This window comes from Natator depressus, chromosome 4 (genome assembly GCF_965152275.1).
Source record: "Natator depressus isolate rNatDep1 chromosome 4, rNatDep2.hap1, whole genome shotgun sequence".
In the NCBI taxonomy this organism is placed as follows: Eukaryota; Metazoa; Chordata; order Testudines; family Cheloniidae; genus Natator; species Natator depressus.
Genome location: NC_134237.1, coordinates 97,328,673 through 97,347,586, shown reverse-complemented (window position 1 = coordinate 97,347,586; position 18,914 = coordinate 97,328,673). Strand labels below are relative to the sequence as shown.

Below are 18,914 nucleotides of genomic sequence, written 5' to 3'. Positions count from 1 at the left end.
ATCAAAAGAAGGGTAGAGATAATTTTAGGACCCCACATAAATAGCTCATCGCTAAAATATATAAATGTGTAATAAAAATGACAGGCTAAAAAGATTTAAAATACAAAAATAAATTTCAAGTCCAAACTTCATCTCAAAAACTGTATAAAAGTACTTTCTTCACCTCAGTTCTATCTCACATCATCTACTCATGTCAACAACCCCAAACTGTTACCTTATTTATTTTCTATTCCATTCTAGTCTGGTTCCATTTTAATTAAGGTGGTCTCCTGCCCTCTGTATAACTTCTCCTTCCTCCAAATGTTCCCGAGTACCTACAAAACTTTATCTCTTCTTAGCACTGTCTTTTCATCCATGCATTGAGACCTTGACGTTCCCTCTGCCTAGCTGGACCTGTGTATGGAACTCAAAGCACTTCAGAAAAAGCTACCACTGATGCCCTGGACCTATGCCTTCTACCTAGTATTCTAAATTTAGCTTCCAGGACCTCTCCACTACATCTCTCTACATCATTGGTACCAATACATACCACGACCACAAGCTCTTCCCCAGCGCTCGCCTGCAGTTTGGTTGGATATCTCATGATGTCTGCAACCTTTACACCTGGTAGTGAAGTCACCAAGCTGTTCTCATGGTCACCAACTATCTACATTTCTCATGATCAGTCTCCTGTCACCACAATCAGTCTTTGGGTATGTCTACACTGCAAAATAAATTCTGTGGCAGCAGTCTAAGCCTGGGTCAGCTGACTCAGATTTGTGCTACGGGGCTAAAAACAGCAGGGTACGCATTCCTGCTCAGCCTGAAGCCCAGGCTCTGAGACCCTCTTCTCCCTTCCCTGGTTTCAGAGCCCAGGCCAAGTTGGAACATCTACACTGCAATTTTTAGCACCATAGTGCAAGCCCAATTTGCCCTGGGCTCTGAGACTTGTTGCTGCATTTTTTGTTGTTTGGGTTTTTTTGGCTGCAATGTAGGGGTACATTTGCTCTCCCCTCTGTAGTTCAGTCCCCTGGAATGACCTCCTCAGTACATGAAGAGCTGTCAGTTTCCACTATCTCAGTCGGTAGGAGACTCCCATCTAAGGGGGTATGTGCCTCCATTCCACCTTGGTGCCCCTTCCACCATGAGTCTGGCTTCCTCAACTGGACGATTGGGGAAGTCAGTTCTGAGGTGAGCCTACTCCAGTGTCCCTATATGCAGAGTCTATAAACAATTCCATCTGTGTCTGCTCTTCCAGTTCAGCAGCTCTGTGCTCAGGATGCTGGCCATCAGAGCCCATGTACATGAGCTGCTTGTATTGGGTGTGTATGTATGCCACTTGGTCACAAAACAAATAGACATTCATACACACATTCATAATAAATTTATTAGTGGCCTCCCTGGCTAGTCTGCTGCTGATTTACTACCATAGCTAACTGGGTTTTAACTCTGATGAGAACTGAATTTAACTTTGTTGTGGTCTGTTAATTATTCAAGGAAAAGGTTTTATTATTATTCAGTTTTTAATTCCTCAGTCTGCCAGGCGATAACAGTTCAGTTTAGAGCTTTCTTGCCCTTTGTGACTGACTACCACTCAATCCAAGCTCCCTTGTGCTCAGTCACCCTGAGCGGCCCCAGATGATGCCTACACTGCAAAGAGATATCCATAACTGGCCCATGCCAGCTGACTCGGGTTCCTCTGGCTCAAGCTGTAGGGCTGTTTCATTGCAGTGTAGACTTCCAGGCTCAGGCTGCAGTATGTGCTCTGGGACCCTCCCATCTCACAGGGTCCTAGAGCCCAAGCACCAGTCAGAGTATAGAAGTCTGCACTGCGATTAAACAGCCCTTAACCTGAGCTCCGCGAGCCTGAGTCAGCTGGCCTGGGCCAGCCCCGGGTGTCTAATTGCTGTGTATACATTCATTAATTTCTTAGCTCTGTAGATGCATCTACCCTGAACAAAGGTTGAAGGCCTTAGCACCTCCAAAGGCTAAGATTTTGTCATGGATATTTTTAGTAAAAGTCACGGACAGGTCATAGGCAAAAAAGGAAAAATTCACAGAAACCCGTGACCTGCCCGTGACTCTTAGTAAAAATATCGGGACAAAATGGGGATCTGTGGATCCCCACAGGGCTGAAGGGGGGCAGCTGCTCAGGGGCTAGGAGGTGCCCCTGCTGCTGCAGCTCTGGGGGTCTCCAGCTGCCCGTGGGGGCTGGGAGCTGTGGGGTGCCCCAGCTCCCATGTCAGCCCAAGCTCAGGGATTCCCCTGCCACTGCCCGGGAGCTTGGGGGTTCCACCGCCGCCCATGACCTCCGTGACTAAATCATAGCTTATTGATGATTATCTCAGTCTCCTGAAGTCTGGTTTCAAAGAACCTAGTATTACACCTACCTCAAAGAGCCTGACTAGGGCTATGTCTACACTGCTCAGCTTATAGCAGCATAGCTGTGTTGCTAAAGCCTTGCTGCTGTAAGGCACACAAGGTAGGCGCTCTTTTTTGGTAGGAGAAAGTTCTCCTGCCGACAAAATAAACCCACCCCCAACAAGGGGCAGAAGCTTTATCGGTGAGGAGCATCTCACGCCAACAAAGCGTTGTTCACGTTGGCCCTTTTCATCTGTAAAACTTTTGTTGGTCAAGGCGGTGGGTTTTTTCACGCTCCTGAATGACAAAAGTTTTACTGACGAAAATGCAGGGTAGACATAGCCTAAATCTGAGTGTCTTTTTAATATTAAACTTGAACCTAATTTACAATCTGACTACTTGATTGATTGCTGTAGAAGCAGTTAAATAACAGCAGTTTCAACCATGGCAATTAGTTGCTGCCCTTAAACCAGACTGCAGTTTTTTTCGCCAAGAATAACAACCCAAATTGAGTATAGGTGTCACGGTTACAGGACTAGCTATACATTTGTCCTCTTTCTGGTCTCGCGGAGTATCTCCTCTCAGGTTTCAGACCTCCATCTATTCTGGGGTAGAATTCCACTGTTCTCCCACTCTTACACCAAGCGTGGGCTACAGTATGCCGAGTATCAACTGTGCAAGTCTGACTCTGGTTCTTCTCTTTGGGAGTCTGAACAGAATACCTCCTTAAAACAAAAGTATTAGGTTTTTTGCAGTGGGAATAAAGTATTGAGAGGAAAAAGGATTTTAAAACAACAAATAGTCTAATGCATATCTGTCCAACCTAAAGGCGTACCATCCCCTGACGTAGTTCTATGCATCCTGACTTTTTTTCAGACACCATAGCAGTTCCTGTGCACCTGGTTCCCCTGAACAACTCCCCAGCAGTTCTCCCCTCACTCTTGAGAATGGTCCTTTTTAAGCTCCATAGCCCTTTTGATCTTTTGGTTCGCAGGCTTTGGCCCTGCTTGTCAAAACCAGTTATGTAAGTTGGCTGGAGCCAGGAAGTAGAATCTTCGAAGCTAATAGTTCAGATATTGTCTCTTAACAACCCATAAGTGTTTACTGAAGGGTGTCTTATATTGAGCCATTGTTTCCTTATCAGCTTGTTTTTCCTGACAACTGCTCTATTAAACTAAATCAACATCTTAATAAGTAAAAATCCCAATAACCAGGTCAATATACAGTAATCAGAAATGATTACAGAGCATCTCCACTTCTGTCACATAGGGTTCAAGCAAAAGCAAGGATACTTACCTGAAGGAAGCCCAGCTCAGTCCAAATGGTGATGTGGTCACTCTGTCTGTTGCCTTCTAACTCTGTCTTGGACCTCTTCTCTCTTGAGAACTGAATTCAGAATCCCAAGTTTATTCTGTTCAAATAGAAGATGTCATAAGCGCCATCTCTTCAATTATATTTCTCATTTTCTCTTGTCCATTTGGCTCTCTTCTTATGTACTATTTTTCTTTTTTGCTTTCTTGTGTTTTTTCTGCACTCTTGTCTAATAACAACAAAAACACCCAGCTCTTATTCAGTGCTTTTCATTTGTAGATCTCAAAGGAGGTCAGTGTCATTATCCCCATTTAACAGGTAGAGAAACTGAGGCACAGAGAGAGAAGGTGACTTGTCCAAGGTCTCACAACAGGCCAATGACAGAGCTGGCAATAGAATCCAGATCTCCTGAGTCCCAGTCAAGTGCTGTGTCCCCTTGGTTACACTGCCTCTAGTGGCTTCCCTTCCCATTTATTCCTCCTGCTCACCAGAATGCTGCATGCTGCTGTGGTTGGGGATTGAGACATCCATTGAAGTTTCTTGCAGGAGTCCACATTTACTATCATGCTAAATTCAGGCAAGTGGGAGAAAAGAAGATAAAAGGTTGAACTGGTGGGTTGCTGATTTAGCCTGCAGCCTGGTATGCATAAAGTGCTTCCTATTAGGAGCTACTAAGTGAGCAGGAAGGAAAAGCTGCTAGCTTTTCAAGAAGCTACCCCCTGTTTTACTGGAAGCTATAAATGTACTTGCCTAGAATGCAAGCAAAAGCACAATTTACATTGGATCTTAGGCTTCAAAACAAATTATTTTTATAAAATACATTCTATTTTGACTTCTCAGGCAGTCAGACTTCTTGGTTTTTTCACTCAAAGTACTTGCAATAGCTTTAAATACTATTTTTGCATAGCGTACATTTTTAACCAAAGAACAAATGGTTGAGAGATAAGGTTCATGGCAGAAGAGTGTAAAAGACAATTTTTCAGACAATTAAAAACCAAAGCATGTTGAAGCATTCATGACAGCAAAAGCTGTGTTCTGTGGATTTTTGCAAAGATTAGACACTGCATTTTTTTTATATGCATTAGTTTTTACATATTTAATTGACAAATGTCCCTCTGGCAGCCAAACAGTAAGTTATTTCCCATACTAGCAGATGGAGTCTAGAACAAGTAACCAGATGCCTGCTATTCATTATGAGTTGCTTGCCTTTTGATTAGAGATGTGCAAATGGTTAATATAATACCCAGACTCCATCCAAAGACAGGGTTGGTTCAGGTTCTGTTGTGTTCACACAAATCTACCTTGATACACATGCTAGGACTGCTAACATTTATACAAACACTTGTGTGCCAGAATCCATCCTTTTGTTGTCTTCAAGGATGCAGCTGGTCTCCTGGAACTGAGTGGCTCACTCTGCCCTCCCTGGGACTGTAAGGGGCACTGAGGGTGTGTCTATATTGCAGCTAGATGCTGCAGTTAGGCCTGTGCCAGCTGACTTAAGCTCTCAGAGCTTGGGCTGTTTTATTGCAGTGTAGACATTTGGGCTTGGGCTTCAGCCTGAGCTCTGGGAGCCTCCCACCTCACAGGGTCCTACAGCCCAAACTCCAGCCTGAGCACAAATGTTTACACCACAATTAAACAGCCCCTTAGCCTGAGTCGGCTGGCACAGGCCAGCTGTAAGATTCCTTCCCCACTCTGAACTCTAGGGTACAGATGTGGGGACCTGCATGAAAACCTCCGAAGCTTACTTTTACCAGCTTATGTTAAAAACTTCCCCAAGGTACAAATTATTTTACCTTTTTGCCCTTGTACTCTATCGCTGCCACCACCAAACGTCTAACAGGTATATAACTGGGAAAGAGCCCGTTGGGAAACGTCTTTTCCCCCCCAAAATCCCCCCAAAACCTTCCACCCCCTTTCCTGGGGAGGGTTTGATAAAAATCCTCACCAATTTGCATAGGTGAACACAGACCCAAACCCTTGGATCTTAAGAACAATGAAAAACAATCAGATTCTTAAAAGAAGAATTTTAAGAGAAGAAAAAAATAAAAGAATCACCTCTGTAAAATCAGGATGGTAAATACGTTACAGGGTAATTAGATTCAAAACATAGAGAATCCCTCTGGGCAAAACCTTAAGTTACAAAAAGACACAAAAACAGGAATATCCATTCCATTCAGCACAGCTTATTTTCTCTGCCATTTAAAGAAAACAGAATCTAACGCATATCTAGCTAGATTACTTACTAAGTTCTAAGACTCCATTCCTTTTCTGTTCCCGGCAAAAAGCATCACACAGACTGAGAGAGCCTTTTTTTCTCCCCCCTCCTCCAGCTTTTGAAAGTATCTCGTCTCCTCATTGGTCATTTTGGTCAGGTGCCAACGAGGGTATCCTAGCTTCTTAATCCTTTACAGGTGAAAGGGTTTTTCCTCTGGCCAGGAGGGATTTTAAAGGTGTTTACCCTTCCCTTTATATTTATGACACCAGCCAAGGGTTTTTAATTGCAGAATTACTCCAAGGGGCCTCTTTCTTCTGCACAGTCTTTGAGGATTTTTTCATTATGATCCATTGTCTCTTCCAGTTCTAATAAGAGCCTTTGGTGCCCAACCCTTCTCTGCACTAGTGCAGCAGGAAAATATACCCAGTGCATAAGCAGAGGTGTTTATAATCCTTAATATATATGTCCCTTCCTTAGTCCTATTTCTCCTATGCTAGAGATTGTGGGGTATGTCTGTCTCTGTGCTCATTGTGAGAACAGCAACTAGAACATTTTCCTGCTTCCATGTGGACTTCTGTCCCAAACTTAATACGCTTCTGAGAACTAGGAGGGAGCTGTCCACATCAGGTGGCCTCCAAAAAACCATAGGTTGAGTGACAGCTTGGTGTCCCTTAAAGATCCAGAGTATGTTGGAAGGGGCCCTCTAGCCCTGGGGCCCAGCAAGGGATCAGGGCTCTGGAGCTCCCTTTGGAGGTACAAGTGGTAGGAAGGAGTCATAGTCTTGGGTGAGATTAGAGCTGGGGTGCAACTTCTATCTGGAGATTCAGATTTACATAACATGAATGTCTCATCCTGTCTCAGGTTTGTTCGGAGGGGAGGAGCTGGGTCAGGGGCTTCATTTTGACTGTATAATTTTGTCTGGCTTGGACCCTCATAATCTTTTAAAATCCCTAGTAAAGTTTACTTTCTTCTTTCTCTCTGTTTCTTAAGCAACTGTGTTGCTATGGACTGGGATAAAGATGGGGACACCTTAGCCATAATTGCTGACAAATCTAGTACCGTTTATCTGTGGGATGCCAACACAAACAAAACAAGCCAGGTGGACAGTGGCATGAGGTAAGAAAAACTCTTCTTGTAAAATGTAAAATGCATGTCAAGAATCAGACTAGTACAGTATGCCCTTCTTGGTGCAACATCCTAAACTCATTTGGAAGCTGAAACTAATGCAGACTGCAGCAGCCTGCTTCTTAAGTGAGGTATGTTGCCACAAGGACGTTACACTGGTGTTTTGTAGCCTTAATTGGCTATCTGCAGGTTTCAAGGTAGAGCATTTCTGTAGGTTTTGGTCTATAATGGCCTTGACCAGTCTACTTGAGAAATTACCTCTGCCCACGACATGTGCTACTACCAAAATTGGGATCAATAGAAACACTTGATCTGGAATCCGTTCAGTTAAAAGAGAGGCTGCTACTGGGAAGGTGCTTTCCCTAAGGGTTCCTCAACTTTGGAACTTGTTTCCCACACCTGGGTTCTAAAAAGGATGAATCTCTTGACCTTCAGGTGTATTGCAAAGATCTTTCAATACAGCTTTTGTGGATAAGGTGTTGCTGAAGGGCAATATCTAACCTTGTTGCTATAAAGATTAGTTGGTCATTGTTGGTATATGATGGAGTTTGCAGCTGGATATTTTTTTACGGTATGATTTGTGCTTTTAAAGGAATGTCAAGAGTGCCTAAATCCTGAGAGAGTCTCCATCTATTATTAGTTACATAGGGGTAGCACCCACAATGTGCTCGGTACTTTTGAAGCACATACAATAATAAAGTCCCTGACCAAAGTCATTCATCAGCAACAGAAAAAATATTTCCCTCTTCACATGACTTATCAGAAACTTGATCCTTGATCGTGATTAACAGTCACAGACTCTGAATGCATCTTGCTCGCTTTTACTTTACGTCCATCCAATCTACCTAGCTGGGATATGAGCAGCCCCTGTTACAGAAATATCTATTCCTTTAGTACTTTTGCTTCTATTACCATTTATTATGCTCTTCATGTTTATTACTTTTTAAACTAATAATAAAACAGACAAAATGTCCTTCAAGGGCATTTACATACATCAATTCTAAAATCCAATTACATGAGGGAGACTGTATCCGTAAGGAAGCCACACCTAATTGCATACAACAATATAAATGCAACAGAAATATCAGGACTCGGGCTTGCCTGACAGATTAGGCTGCAGGGAGATTGAAATAATATTATCTTTTTACTAAATTCAGTTAAGATATTAGCTTTTTGTATTAACTCTTAAAAAAAATCACACAAAACACAGCCTTCCTCTGTCTGAAACTCAAAGCAAAAAAGCTTGTGCTAAGTTTCTTACTACGTTCCATAGTCTGTCAATCAAAGAACCATGATCTACCATGTGAATACAGTCGTGATCAGTCCCAACTACACCGTTAAAATACAAAAAAAATTCAAAAAAGCACCATCTTTTAAAGCATTTCTTAGAAATTTGTTGTCAACTTGATTATCTCTGATATATTTGAAAGTATATCAAGGATGCTTAGAGCTTATGCACAGATGCCCACTTTTAGCATTTGTATACGTCTAAATATTTAAACAAACCAGCTCCCCCGCCCTGGTTCATCGCTATTTTGTGAATGCTTAAGCAAGTCTGAAAGTGGCAAACTCACCCTAAACAAATGAATTAAAAAGTTTAGCTCAGGTTTACACAACACTGTGCAAATACAAAACAAATAATTGTAGTTAACAATGGAATTGTTTTTTAAATTTAAAAGAGAATCTCACTGATATGCCATGTAAGATGATTTTATTGTTTTTTTTAATATTTCAGAGACCCAATGTCTGTCTTGCTTTGGTCCAAAGTTGGAGCCTTGCTTGCTGTTGGAACAACTAAGGGAAACTTGCTTATTTATAACCGACAGACTTCTCGCAAGATTCCAGTCCTTGGTATGTACTATACTGAATTCATTGGGTTTGTATGTTTCTAACTGAGAGCAAAATTTTACTCCTAGTGTTAAGATTCCTTTGTGTTCAGTGTAAAAATATAATAATCTATAACTGTAACTCCAAAATGTACTCTTTTTCAAATGGCTACTTCTGTTTTATTATTCTTACTAGAATGGTTTCTTATAGAATACTTTGTAAAACACCTCTGTGATGACCTAGTGGCAAAGTTCTGTGCTGTCATGTGGGAAACTTGGATGTAAAAGTCTCCCTTGCCGCACAGGCCAGAAAATTGGCTGTGGAATTTTTTGTGTTGATACACTGTCTTTCTTATGGTATATTTGAGGAGAGACATCAATAAACTTCAGAGTCCTATTTGGGCAGGAAAATGGAGGCTGCAGTAAACGGCTTGGGAGGTTTGATACAAATGAAGTGGGAAGATGAGAAGTTCCTTAAGGTTCCATAAAGATACAAAGGCTTCCCTCTCGGGGATTTTTTTTTTTTTTTTAACAAGAAACAAACTTTGATAACAAATATTTTCCAGTGGCTATCATACCTTCTTGAATATTCACCATGTCAGTTTTTTGGTTCACACCCTAATTATTTTCTAAAAATGTACATACTTGAATTACATTAATCTTCCCTTTAATTTTTTAATGTTTTTTAAAATGTGTATTGTAGGGCTCAAACCTGCATAGGCTGGGTTATGAATTAGAGGCCACATTTCCATCTCTAATTTTGTATGGTTTTTTTATACATATAAATTTGATATATATCTGTTTTTCAGGTAAACACACCAAGCGGATCACTTGTGGTTGCTGGAGTACTGAAAACCTGCTGGCACTAGGTAGTGAAGACAAAATGATAACTATTAGCAATCAGGAAGGAGATACTATAAGACAGGTAATAATAACAGCATCTTTATCTAACTGTTATACTTAGTTAATGATCCTGGGGCAAGATTCTGTGCTGGTCTCTGAGAGTCAGAAGACTGGACTCTCAGCCCAGTTGGAGTGGATGCTAAAGTGGCCTGTAAGTCATCTTTGCACTCTCCCAATCCTGGACTACTCCAGGGCTGGAGCATGATGTCAGCATACTTTGGGGCCTGTCTAAGTTATAGCAGCCTCTTTGGGTTGCCCTATGGGCTGCAGACTCTGCAGTGCTGCATGTTATGGGGCTGCCCCTGAAATGCTGCTCACCACCTCTGCCCTGGTTTATCCCCTATGCCAGGGCTTGCAAGGGGTCCTTAGAAAACAGCCTTATGGCTGTCTTCCACAGTGTCTGTACCAGGGGAATTCTTCCTTGGCCAGATACAGGGCTTTTAGGGCACCTTCAGGATGCTCCAGCCCTTTTACTCTTTGTAAAGTGCCTGGAGTAGGGATGAGGATCTTGCCCCTGAAGTGTAAGGTAGACCATTACCCCTTTTGAGATGCTGATTCCCTTCTTCCCTCTGATCAGAGAGTTCTAAATGTTTTCTTATGTAAATTAGAATCCTTGTGGGCAAAGGCAGTTTTTGGATATGCACATCGTTTTGTAGAATTCACTTAATTTCAAATAGTAGAAACAGTGGTTCATTGAATACTTTTTTTAAGAGCAGACTGAAATCTTATTTCTTCAGATGATTGCAGACATTTCTCCCAGGTGTGCACACACCCAGTGTAGTTAATCTGGAGAACTTTGCTTAGCACTCCCTTTTAGGGTGGCACTCGCTCCCTTTGGCCTTTCATAGCCCCTCCCATAGCTATTTAAGTGCAGCGCTGCCTTGACCTCCCTCAGTTCCTTCTCACTGCCTGCAGCTTGAGTTGGAGAATTCTGTGTGGTATCAAATATCATGTTTTCTATCACAGTGCTTTCCTATGATCTTGTGTATGTAGTTAATTATAGTAGTGCCCTTAGGATTTAGTTAATTAGTAGTAGTTAGTTAAGTAGGATTTAGCCTGGTGTGATGCCCTCACCAGGTTTTAAACACCGCCTGTCATGTGGGGTGGCTGTCTCTAATAGTGACCCCACACTCCGTGTTTATTGTGCCTTGGGGAAGGGCACATTAAAGAAAAGTGCTCCATCTGTAAGTTGCTCAAAAAGAGAACCTAGGTGGCTAGAGACTTGCACCTGAAACAACACCTTATGCCTGCTTCGGTGCTGGGAACCTCTGCAGATTGAATAGAGCTGGGCCATCTACCCACTCACTGGTACTGAGTCAAGATCAGTGGGACACCATACTGTCTACTCCAGTATCATCTGTGGGCATCCATTGAGTCTGGTATCAACAACATTGGTGTCGGCACCAACTGTTTTCATGCCCCTGATGTGCCAGGTAGCACTGGACTTGCTAGGCTTTTCTAGTTCCTGATTCTCTCTCAATACAGGAGCATTCAGCTGCAATGGCTTCTTCTGTGCCCTTGCAGAATTGTCACCATTATTGTCACCATTTTCGGCACCATTTTCCACCATTCCTGAAAGTCTTTGATTCCTCCTGGGGATTACCATCTGTACAGGGATCCACATTGGTCCTGCAGTAAGGACAGAGGCTCTTGGCCCAGTACATACTGGCCATCAATGCTGTTTACTTATCCTAAATGGCTTTCTTGGGATCCTTAGGATGTTCCTCAATCTGCAAGGTCCTGACCTTGGCTCAGTTCAGGGCAAGGTCGCCAGTCCCCTCGGTAGTGTCCCTTCTTGAGCTACCTACACTGCAGACACAAAGCCAGGTTGCTCCCTCTGAGCTGATTCAGCCTGAACCATTGTAACAGGTACACGTGTTGCTGCAGGAGATCCCCATTGGTTCTGCTCTCTTCCTCCTCACCTGATGATTCCACAATGCTGGATTTCTCCTCTTTTGTGCCTGAGAATTTTAAATCCTTTGAAGATCTCCTGAGGCAAATGGCTTCAGGCTGAGTTTGCGTAAGTACATCAAATTGGTGGACATTCTCCAGTCCTCAGCTCCAGGAAGGGTAGCTCTCCCAATAAATGAAGCACTTTTGGAACTCACAAAGACTTTGTGTCATACCCCAGCTTCCTTACCAACTACAACAAAGCATACTGACAAAAGGTATTACGTACCCCTGTGGGTCTTTTGAGTGCTTCTTTTCACATCCAGCCCCAAATTCTATTGTTGTGATAGTGGCAAATGAGAGGGAGATATGTTGGGAGAGAGATAAATCCATGCCTAAAGACTTTGGGCTTGTCTACACTTGAAACGCTATCATGGCACACTGCAGCTGCCCCGCTGTAGTGCTTCGTGCTGGGAGTGTGGGGGACCAGAGTGTTACCAGGCTGCTGAGAGGCAGGTGCCCAAGGGGGATTAGTACTGCAGGGAGCACCTTGGGGAGCATCACACGGCAGCCAGGCTCCATGGGCAGGGGCCGGCTCCAGGATGTGTTGTCGGCCAGTGCCAGGCTCCTTCAGGGCAGAGGCGTATCAGGCGCAGATCAGAGCTGTGCTGCCCACCCTGCCTGGGGAGTGCCCAGCTGTGCAGAGGTGGCTGGCTCGGGGAGCAGGGCAGGGAGGGCTGCCCGGTCGCCAACCAGCACCATGGCTCCCATAGCCTGGAGAGCCAGGGGCCTGGGCAGGCCAGGCAGCTCCCACCAGCTTCTGATCTGCAGGCTCCTGGCAGGAGGTGACAGTTTTCAAACTGTGGGGCACATTAGGAGGCAGAAATCTCGGGGAGCATGCGAATATGATTGCTTGCCCTGGGTGTTAAAATGCTTTGTTATGACTCTGGGACTCTTGATCTGTGCCCGAAAGGCCTGGTACACACTGTAAATGACTCGAAGCTCCAGGATGTTGATATGAAGAGAAGCTTCCTGATCTGTCCACAAACCCTGAACTTTCAATGTCCCCAGATAAATTCCCCAACCTCCTGTGAAGGCGTTGGTAATTATGGTGCTGACTGATGGAGGGTAGGCAATGGGAACACCTTTGCAAACATTGGTCGGATGGTTTAGTGGACTGATCAAACAACTGACAATTCAGGAGATATACAACTTTAATTAGCCCTGAGGAGGACGAAGGTGCAATCTTGCATTCTGCAACATGTAATTGCATGTGGCCATATTACCTAGCAATCTCAAGCGTACATGGATCGTAGTTGAACAGTGAGAGTGGAGGGGAAAAAACACAGGAGACGAATTGGTTGGAATTGTTCATTAGGAAGAAACGCCCTCCGAGTCTAGTGAGGCCCCAGTTAACTTAATTTTTTGTATTGGTATTAACCATGACTGTTCAAAATCAGACCAGAAGACTGAAAAGACCTAGCGTGAACTGGAGGTAACAGTGAACTTGGTCTCTAGACTTGCCCTTCACTAACCAATTGTTTCGGTAAAGAAAGACATGAATTCCTCTTTTTCTGAGATATGCTACTGCTAAAGTCATGCATTTGGTAAAGGGGAACACTGACGTTGTTGATCTGCTGCTACAAATCTCAGAAACTTCCAGTGGCTTGGGGAAAATCACCATATGGAAGTAAGCATCCTGAAGATCAAGAGCAGCAAATTAGTAGTTGTGATTCAAAGTGGGAAAAATAGTTGCCAGGGTAATCATGTGGAATCTCAAGTATTTTAGGTACTTGTTAAGATTGTGGAGAAGATTGGTAGTTTTCATCCCCTCCCTTTGACTTGGGGAATCAGGAAATACTATGAGCCCTGGGATCTTGACCCTGAGGAAAGGGTTTACCCAGAAGGGCGGTGGAGAAGAAAGCCTGCAGAGGGCAGAGTAGGAAGAAGCCCAGTGAAATGGTAGCAAGGGTTGAGATGGTGCAGATCTTGGCTGCTGATTGTAGGGTCCATGGGCTGGAACCCAGTGTGCAGGCCCAGGTTCCCCTACTAGCCACTGGGAACGTGACATGGTTTTGCTTAGTAAGACTGCCTAGAAGGGCACCTGGACCAGCTGGCCCTATGAAACTGTGTTATCCCAGAAGGGAAAAACTGTATAAGAGGAAGCACTCCAACTCCTAGAGAGGAAGAGGGGCTGCAGCATGAGCAAGTAAAGGAAGGGGCATCAGAACTAATCCCAAGATACAGCCACAAGGGGGCACCCCAGCAGTGAGTAGACCCCATGACATACACCTGAGGCCATAATCCTGGAAGAAGTGTCTGCCATGTTCAGTGCTGACTGCAATGACATCTTGCCCACCAGATAGCCCTCCACAATGAGTGTCTTGAACTCTTCCTTGGAGGATTCTGGCAACTTATCAGTAAATTTGGACATAGCCTCCTGTGATAAATGAAAGGGGGGGGGGAGTAGCTCCCTTTTATGGACACCCAGCTAGCTATAAAATTCCTTAGTAGCTGTTCTCTACTTGCTTTACCTGTAAAGGGTTAACAAGCCCACAGGTAAAAGGAAAGGAGTGGGCACCTGATCAAAAGAGCCAATGTGAGGGCTAGAACTTTTTAAAATGGAGAAAAAAATTCCCTTTGTCTGTCTGTTGTGTTCTCTGGGAAAGAGGGGAACAAGGAGCGGTTATGCTATGAGAAGCTTTAAGCCAGGTATGATCAAAAATCATCAGATCATACCTAGAATTACTTATTTGGAACTCCCAAATGTGTAAGTAGATTAGGAATGTTTAGAAAGACGCCATTAGGTTTATTTCTGTTTATTTCTTGCCTTGTGGACTCCTCTCTGCTAACCCTAGATGCTTTTGTTTTGCTTTAAGCTGAACCTCAAGAGAGCTATCTTGATGCTTAATTTTTTTAATTGTTTCTTTTAAGATCTAGCAAAAAGCCTAAGTTCCAAATGTATTTCCTTTCTTTTTGTTTTTAATACATTTTACCTTTTTTAAGAACAGGATTGGGTTTTTGTGTCCCTAAGAGGCTTGTTCATATATTGTTTAATTAGCTGGTGGCAACAGCTGATTTCCTTTGTTTTTTTCCTCAGCTCTTCCCTGGGGAGGGGGAGGGGGTGAAAGAGCTTGAGGGTACCCCACAGGAAGGAATTCCTAAGTGTTCCTTCCTGGGTTCTCAAAAGGAACCAAGTGTTGGGCAAGGGGGGCAGCTTGCACTTGGGCGGTGGCAACATCTACCCATTTAAGGTCAGAGAGAAGCTGTGACCTTGGGAGTTTAATACCAGCCTGGAGTGGCCAGTATTAATTTTTAAAATCCTTGTGGGCCCCCACCTTCTGCACTCGAAGTGCCAGAGTGGGGGATCAGGCTTGACACCTCCCAATTTACAAAGTCATATTTAATAATACTGCCTGCCGATTCGAAGTGCACGTTTGTAATAATGAGGTTGAACAAATTTTTCTTTCCATCAAATTTAACCACTCAGACTCTTTGGCGTGGTCTACACTAAAGAGTTAGGTCGACCCAGCTACATCGCTCAAGAGTCTGAAAAATCCATACCCTTGAGCAACATCGTTAAGTCGACCTAACCCTCAGTGTAGACAGCGCTAGGTCAATGGAAGAATTTTTCCGTTGACATAGGTACTACCTCTAGTGGATGTGGATAACCTATGTTGATGGGAGAACCATCCCTTGACTGCCCTGCCCCAGCCCCATGGCTGCCGGGCTTGTGGTCATACAACCTGAGCTCTGAGCTTCGCTCCCAGCCCAGGCACTGGGGATAGGTGGCTGCTGGCAGTGCAGACTTGCTCCCACCAGCTCTGGAAACCAAGAGCAACCCCTAGGGCCGTGGTCCCCAAACTTTACTTCATGCCCCCCTTACCGCTATCCGTGTTCCTCCCCACAGAGCTGGGAACGGGGGACGTGGTTCCGGGAAAGGGGGATGGGCTGGCTTAATGGGGAGCCCCTGCTGCTGCCGAGGGGATGCTGCATGTGCGGCTTCTGCTCCCCTACCCCATTCACCTATCCTCTTTCCTTCCCCTGCCTTATCCCAGCCCCTTCCTTCCCCACTGCCCCTTCCCTCATATCCTCCACTGCCCATCCCCCTTGCCCTGCCTCCCCTGCCACATAAGGCACCCTGCACATGTAGAATGGAAAGCTGACCAGCACGAAGACCCAGAAAGCAGCGTCCAGCTACAGAGGCACTGTCAGCAGGAGAAACAGCTCCATACCACCCCCTCTGTTCCCCACCTAGGCCTCTGTTGGGGGAGGTGTCAATGTCCCCCCGGCTCTGCGCCCTGGGCGTCTGTCCTTCTCACCCCACCCTAGTTACAGCCCTGAAGAGCCTGCTCCAACTAGCTTTGTCATGAAGCAATAAAGTTTTGGCAATTTTGCATCAGGGGAAACATCACTCCCACAGCTGCTCACATTCCGGGTGCTCAGAATCACTTGACCAATTACCTCAGCAAAAATCACAAATGGTCTCTGAAGGGCAGTATGCCAAGGTCCATCTTCAGAGACTGGGGCGTTCTGACTCTTGATTGCTTTGCAACAAAAGACAAGAAGTGCTGTCAATTTTGCTCTCAAGCAGGTCTCTTTAATAGACACCTTCTATCTGAATTGGTGATTGGTGTTGAGGTGTCTCCCCCCACAATCCCACTCATTCCACATGTTGTTCTCAAACTGAAGTTGGATCAAGCCAAACTGATCCTCATTGCACCAGCGTGGCCAAGACAACGTTGGTTCTCTGACCTTCTCAATCTACCTATTTGACCTTCCAGTTCTTTTCTCCTCTATCCTGACCTACTGATTCGACACCACAGTCAAATTTGGCATCCGGTGCTGAGCAGTCTGCACCTCATTGTGTGGATGCTGCATGGTTAGATGAGGAGGAAGCACTTCAGCAACTTCTGCTTAGTAGTAAAAAACCATCCTCTAGGGCTGCCTCTAGGGCTGGCCAAGTGGAAAAGTTTTTTGGTTTGGTCACTAGCCTGGGGAATTCAGCCAAGGCAAGCCTATATTCAGGACGTTTTTGCATTACCTGTTACATTCTCTGGTCTCTCTCTCAGCTTATTGAGGGTCTATTTAGCGGCAAACTTGGTGTTCCATCCTCCGATCCAAGGGAAGTTGATTTTTTCAAACTTCATGGTAGTGAGATTTCTAAGAGGAGATGTCAATTTCTTTCCACCTGTGAAAGAGGAGGTTTCTTTGTCGGACCTTAGTACTGTATTGGCTGCACTCACAGGATCTCCGTTTGAGCCCATAGCAACCTGTTCTCTGTCGCTTCTTTGCCAAAAGATGGCCTTTCTTTTGCCGCAAGGAGAGCGAGTGAACTGCAGGTCTTGATGGCAGAGCCTCTATATAGGCAATTTTTCAAAGACAAACTGACTCTGCAGCTGCATCCAAGATTTTTTTCTTAAGGTGGTTTACTGTTTTACCTTCATCAAACAATATACTTACCTGTATTCTTTCTAAGATGGACTCAAATACAGATGAACAGCACCTTTATACATTGGATGTGAGACCTTGCTTAGCATTTTATCTGTAAGGGATTAAAGAATTTTATCACCTCAGCTTTTTGTCTCCTGTGGGAATCAGATGAAGGAGGTCAGTTGGTTTCCACATGGATGATTTCCAGAAGGATTACTTCCTGCATTACAGCAGCATGTGAGGTAGCTCAGATGCACCTCCACAGACACTGGTAACTCATTCAACAAGGGCCCAAACATCTTCTGTTGTTCTCAGTAATGGTTCTGTATGTTTTCAGTGCTGCTGTCTAGTCTTCTGTGCGTATTTTTATAAGACACTATGCTATTTTGACTGCATCTCAGTCTGATGCCACTTTGGAAAGGCAGTCGTCCAGTTGCTGTTTAACTACAGCCCAGCCCCAAGCCCTACCTCCTTCAGTTACTGCTTGTGAATCACATGAGTGGAATATACATCTGCAGTCATTCGAAGATGAAAAACAGTTACCTATCTGTACTGTATCTGTTGTGCTTTGAGATGTTAGTGCAGACACGTATTCCACAACCCACTTTCTGTCCCCTCTGCATTGGAGTCTCAAATCTTGATACTCAGTGTAAAGGAACTAAGGAGGGGTCGGGGTGGTGGTGCCTTTAAATAGCTATGGGAGTGGCTAAAAGGGGCCCGATGGGCACTGCTAAGCAAAGTTCTCCAGCTTCAGTGCAATGGGTATGTGCACACCTCAGTGGAATACATGGCTGCACCTGTTACAGTACAGATAAGTACTGTTTTTTCTTTAGCTGGACCCTGGTCTGGGGAGAGTTCAAATGAATCTGTTTTGGCTGTATTTTATATATAGTAAATGGCTTTGGAATTCATATGGGAGCAACACTATATAAATACAACAAGAATCTCCTTTTGGGTGGGTAGACGGCTGCTTGTTTCATCTCATCCACTTTTGTCTCTGTTATTGGCCCTGTCTTCTTTTCTCACTATGTTCTTTTGCTGCATGACCTCATTTGGTCATGCCACTTCAGTTACTACCCTGTCTACAAAACAACATGAAGATCTACCTGTTCATCTCTATTTAGACTTGCATCTCTAACTGCCTTTTAGACATCTAAACCTGGATGTTCGCTGGCAATTCAAGGTCAGCATGATCAAAATGGAGCCTTCCTTCCTTCCTTCCTTATTAATGAAGAGAGAATGTTGGAGTTGTGAATAAAGGGAGAATAGTGGAATTGTTTTAATATTTATGTATTTATATTGCACTAGCACCCAAAATATTCTAGATAGGAAAAGTGTCCTCTTACCTTATCTGTACACTGCTTGACACACGGTGCTACATGAATAAATAATATCTGAATCTGGACTTCCTTCTTGCAGACTTCAGTGAGATCGGATCCCAGTGATATGCAGTTCTCAGTGATGAAGACTGATGAAAGAATATCAGCTAGAGAAAGCACAGTAAGCAGACCAATGCACAACACCATTCAGCGCATCTCAGTTGTTCTGAATGTAAACAGAAAGCCTTACCTGTGTCTGCCACTTTAACATACAGTATTATGTAAAAGGTTCAGACGGTGTTATCTGAAAAGGAAGAATTAATTTGATTAAAATAAACAAACTATACGACAAACTAAAGTTGCTGTGGTATCTTTAGAAGAAGAGCTTAAAGTAATAGTAATTCTTAAACATTTCAGACATTTAACTCTTACGATGATTAGTGGTACTCACATTTAAGAACCAAATGCTTTAGGAGGTTATGACCAGAGATCGGCTGAGGCCAAATCTTTGGATACACACACACACACACACTCAGACTTTGGGGAAAC

At 44.0% G+C, this 18,914-nt stretch overlaps 1 protein-coding gene across 1 annotated transcript in view; it reads left to right on the top strand.

Annotated features, from left to right (window-relative positions):
* Positions 1-18,914, top strand: part of WDR19 (WD repeat domain 19) — a 105,767-nt gene that overhangs the window by 10,002 nt on the left and 76,851 nt on the right. Inside the window, 4 exon segments of the mRNA XM_074951530.1 lie at positions 6,860-6,985; positions 8,730-8,845; positions 9,630-9,745; positions 18,466-18,546. Coding sequence (XP_074807631.1) covers positions 6,860-6,985; positions 8,730-8,845; positions 9,630-9,745; positions 18,466-18,546 — 439 coding nt within the window.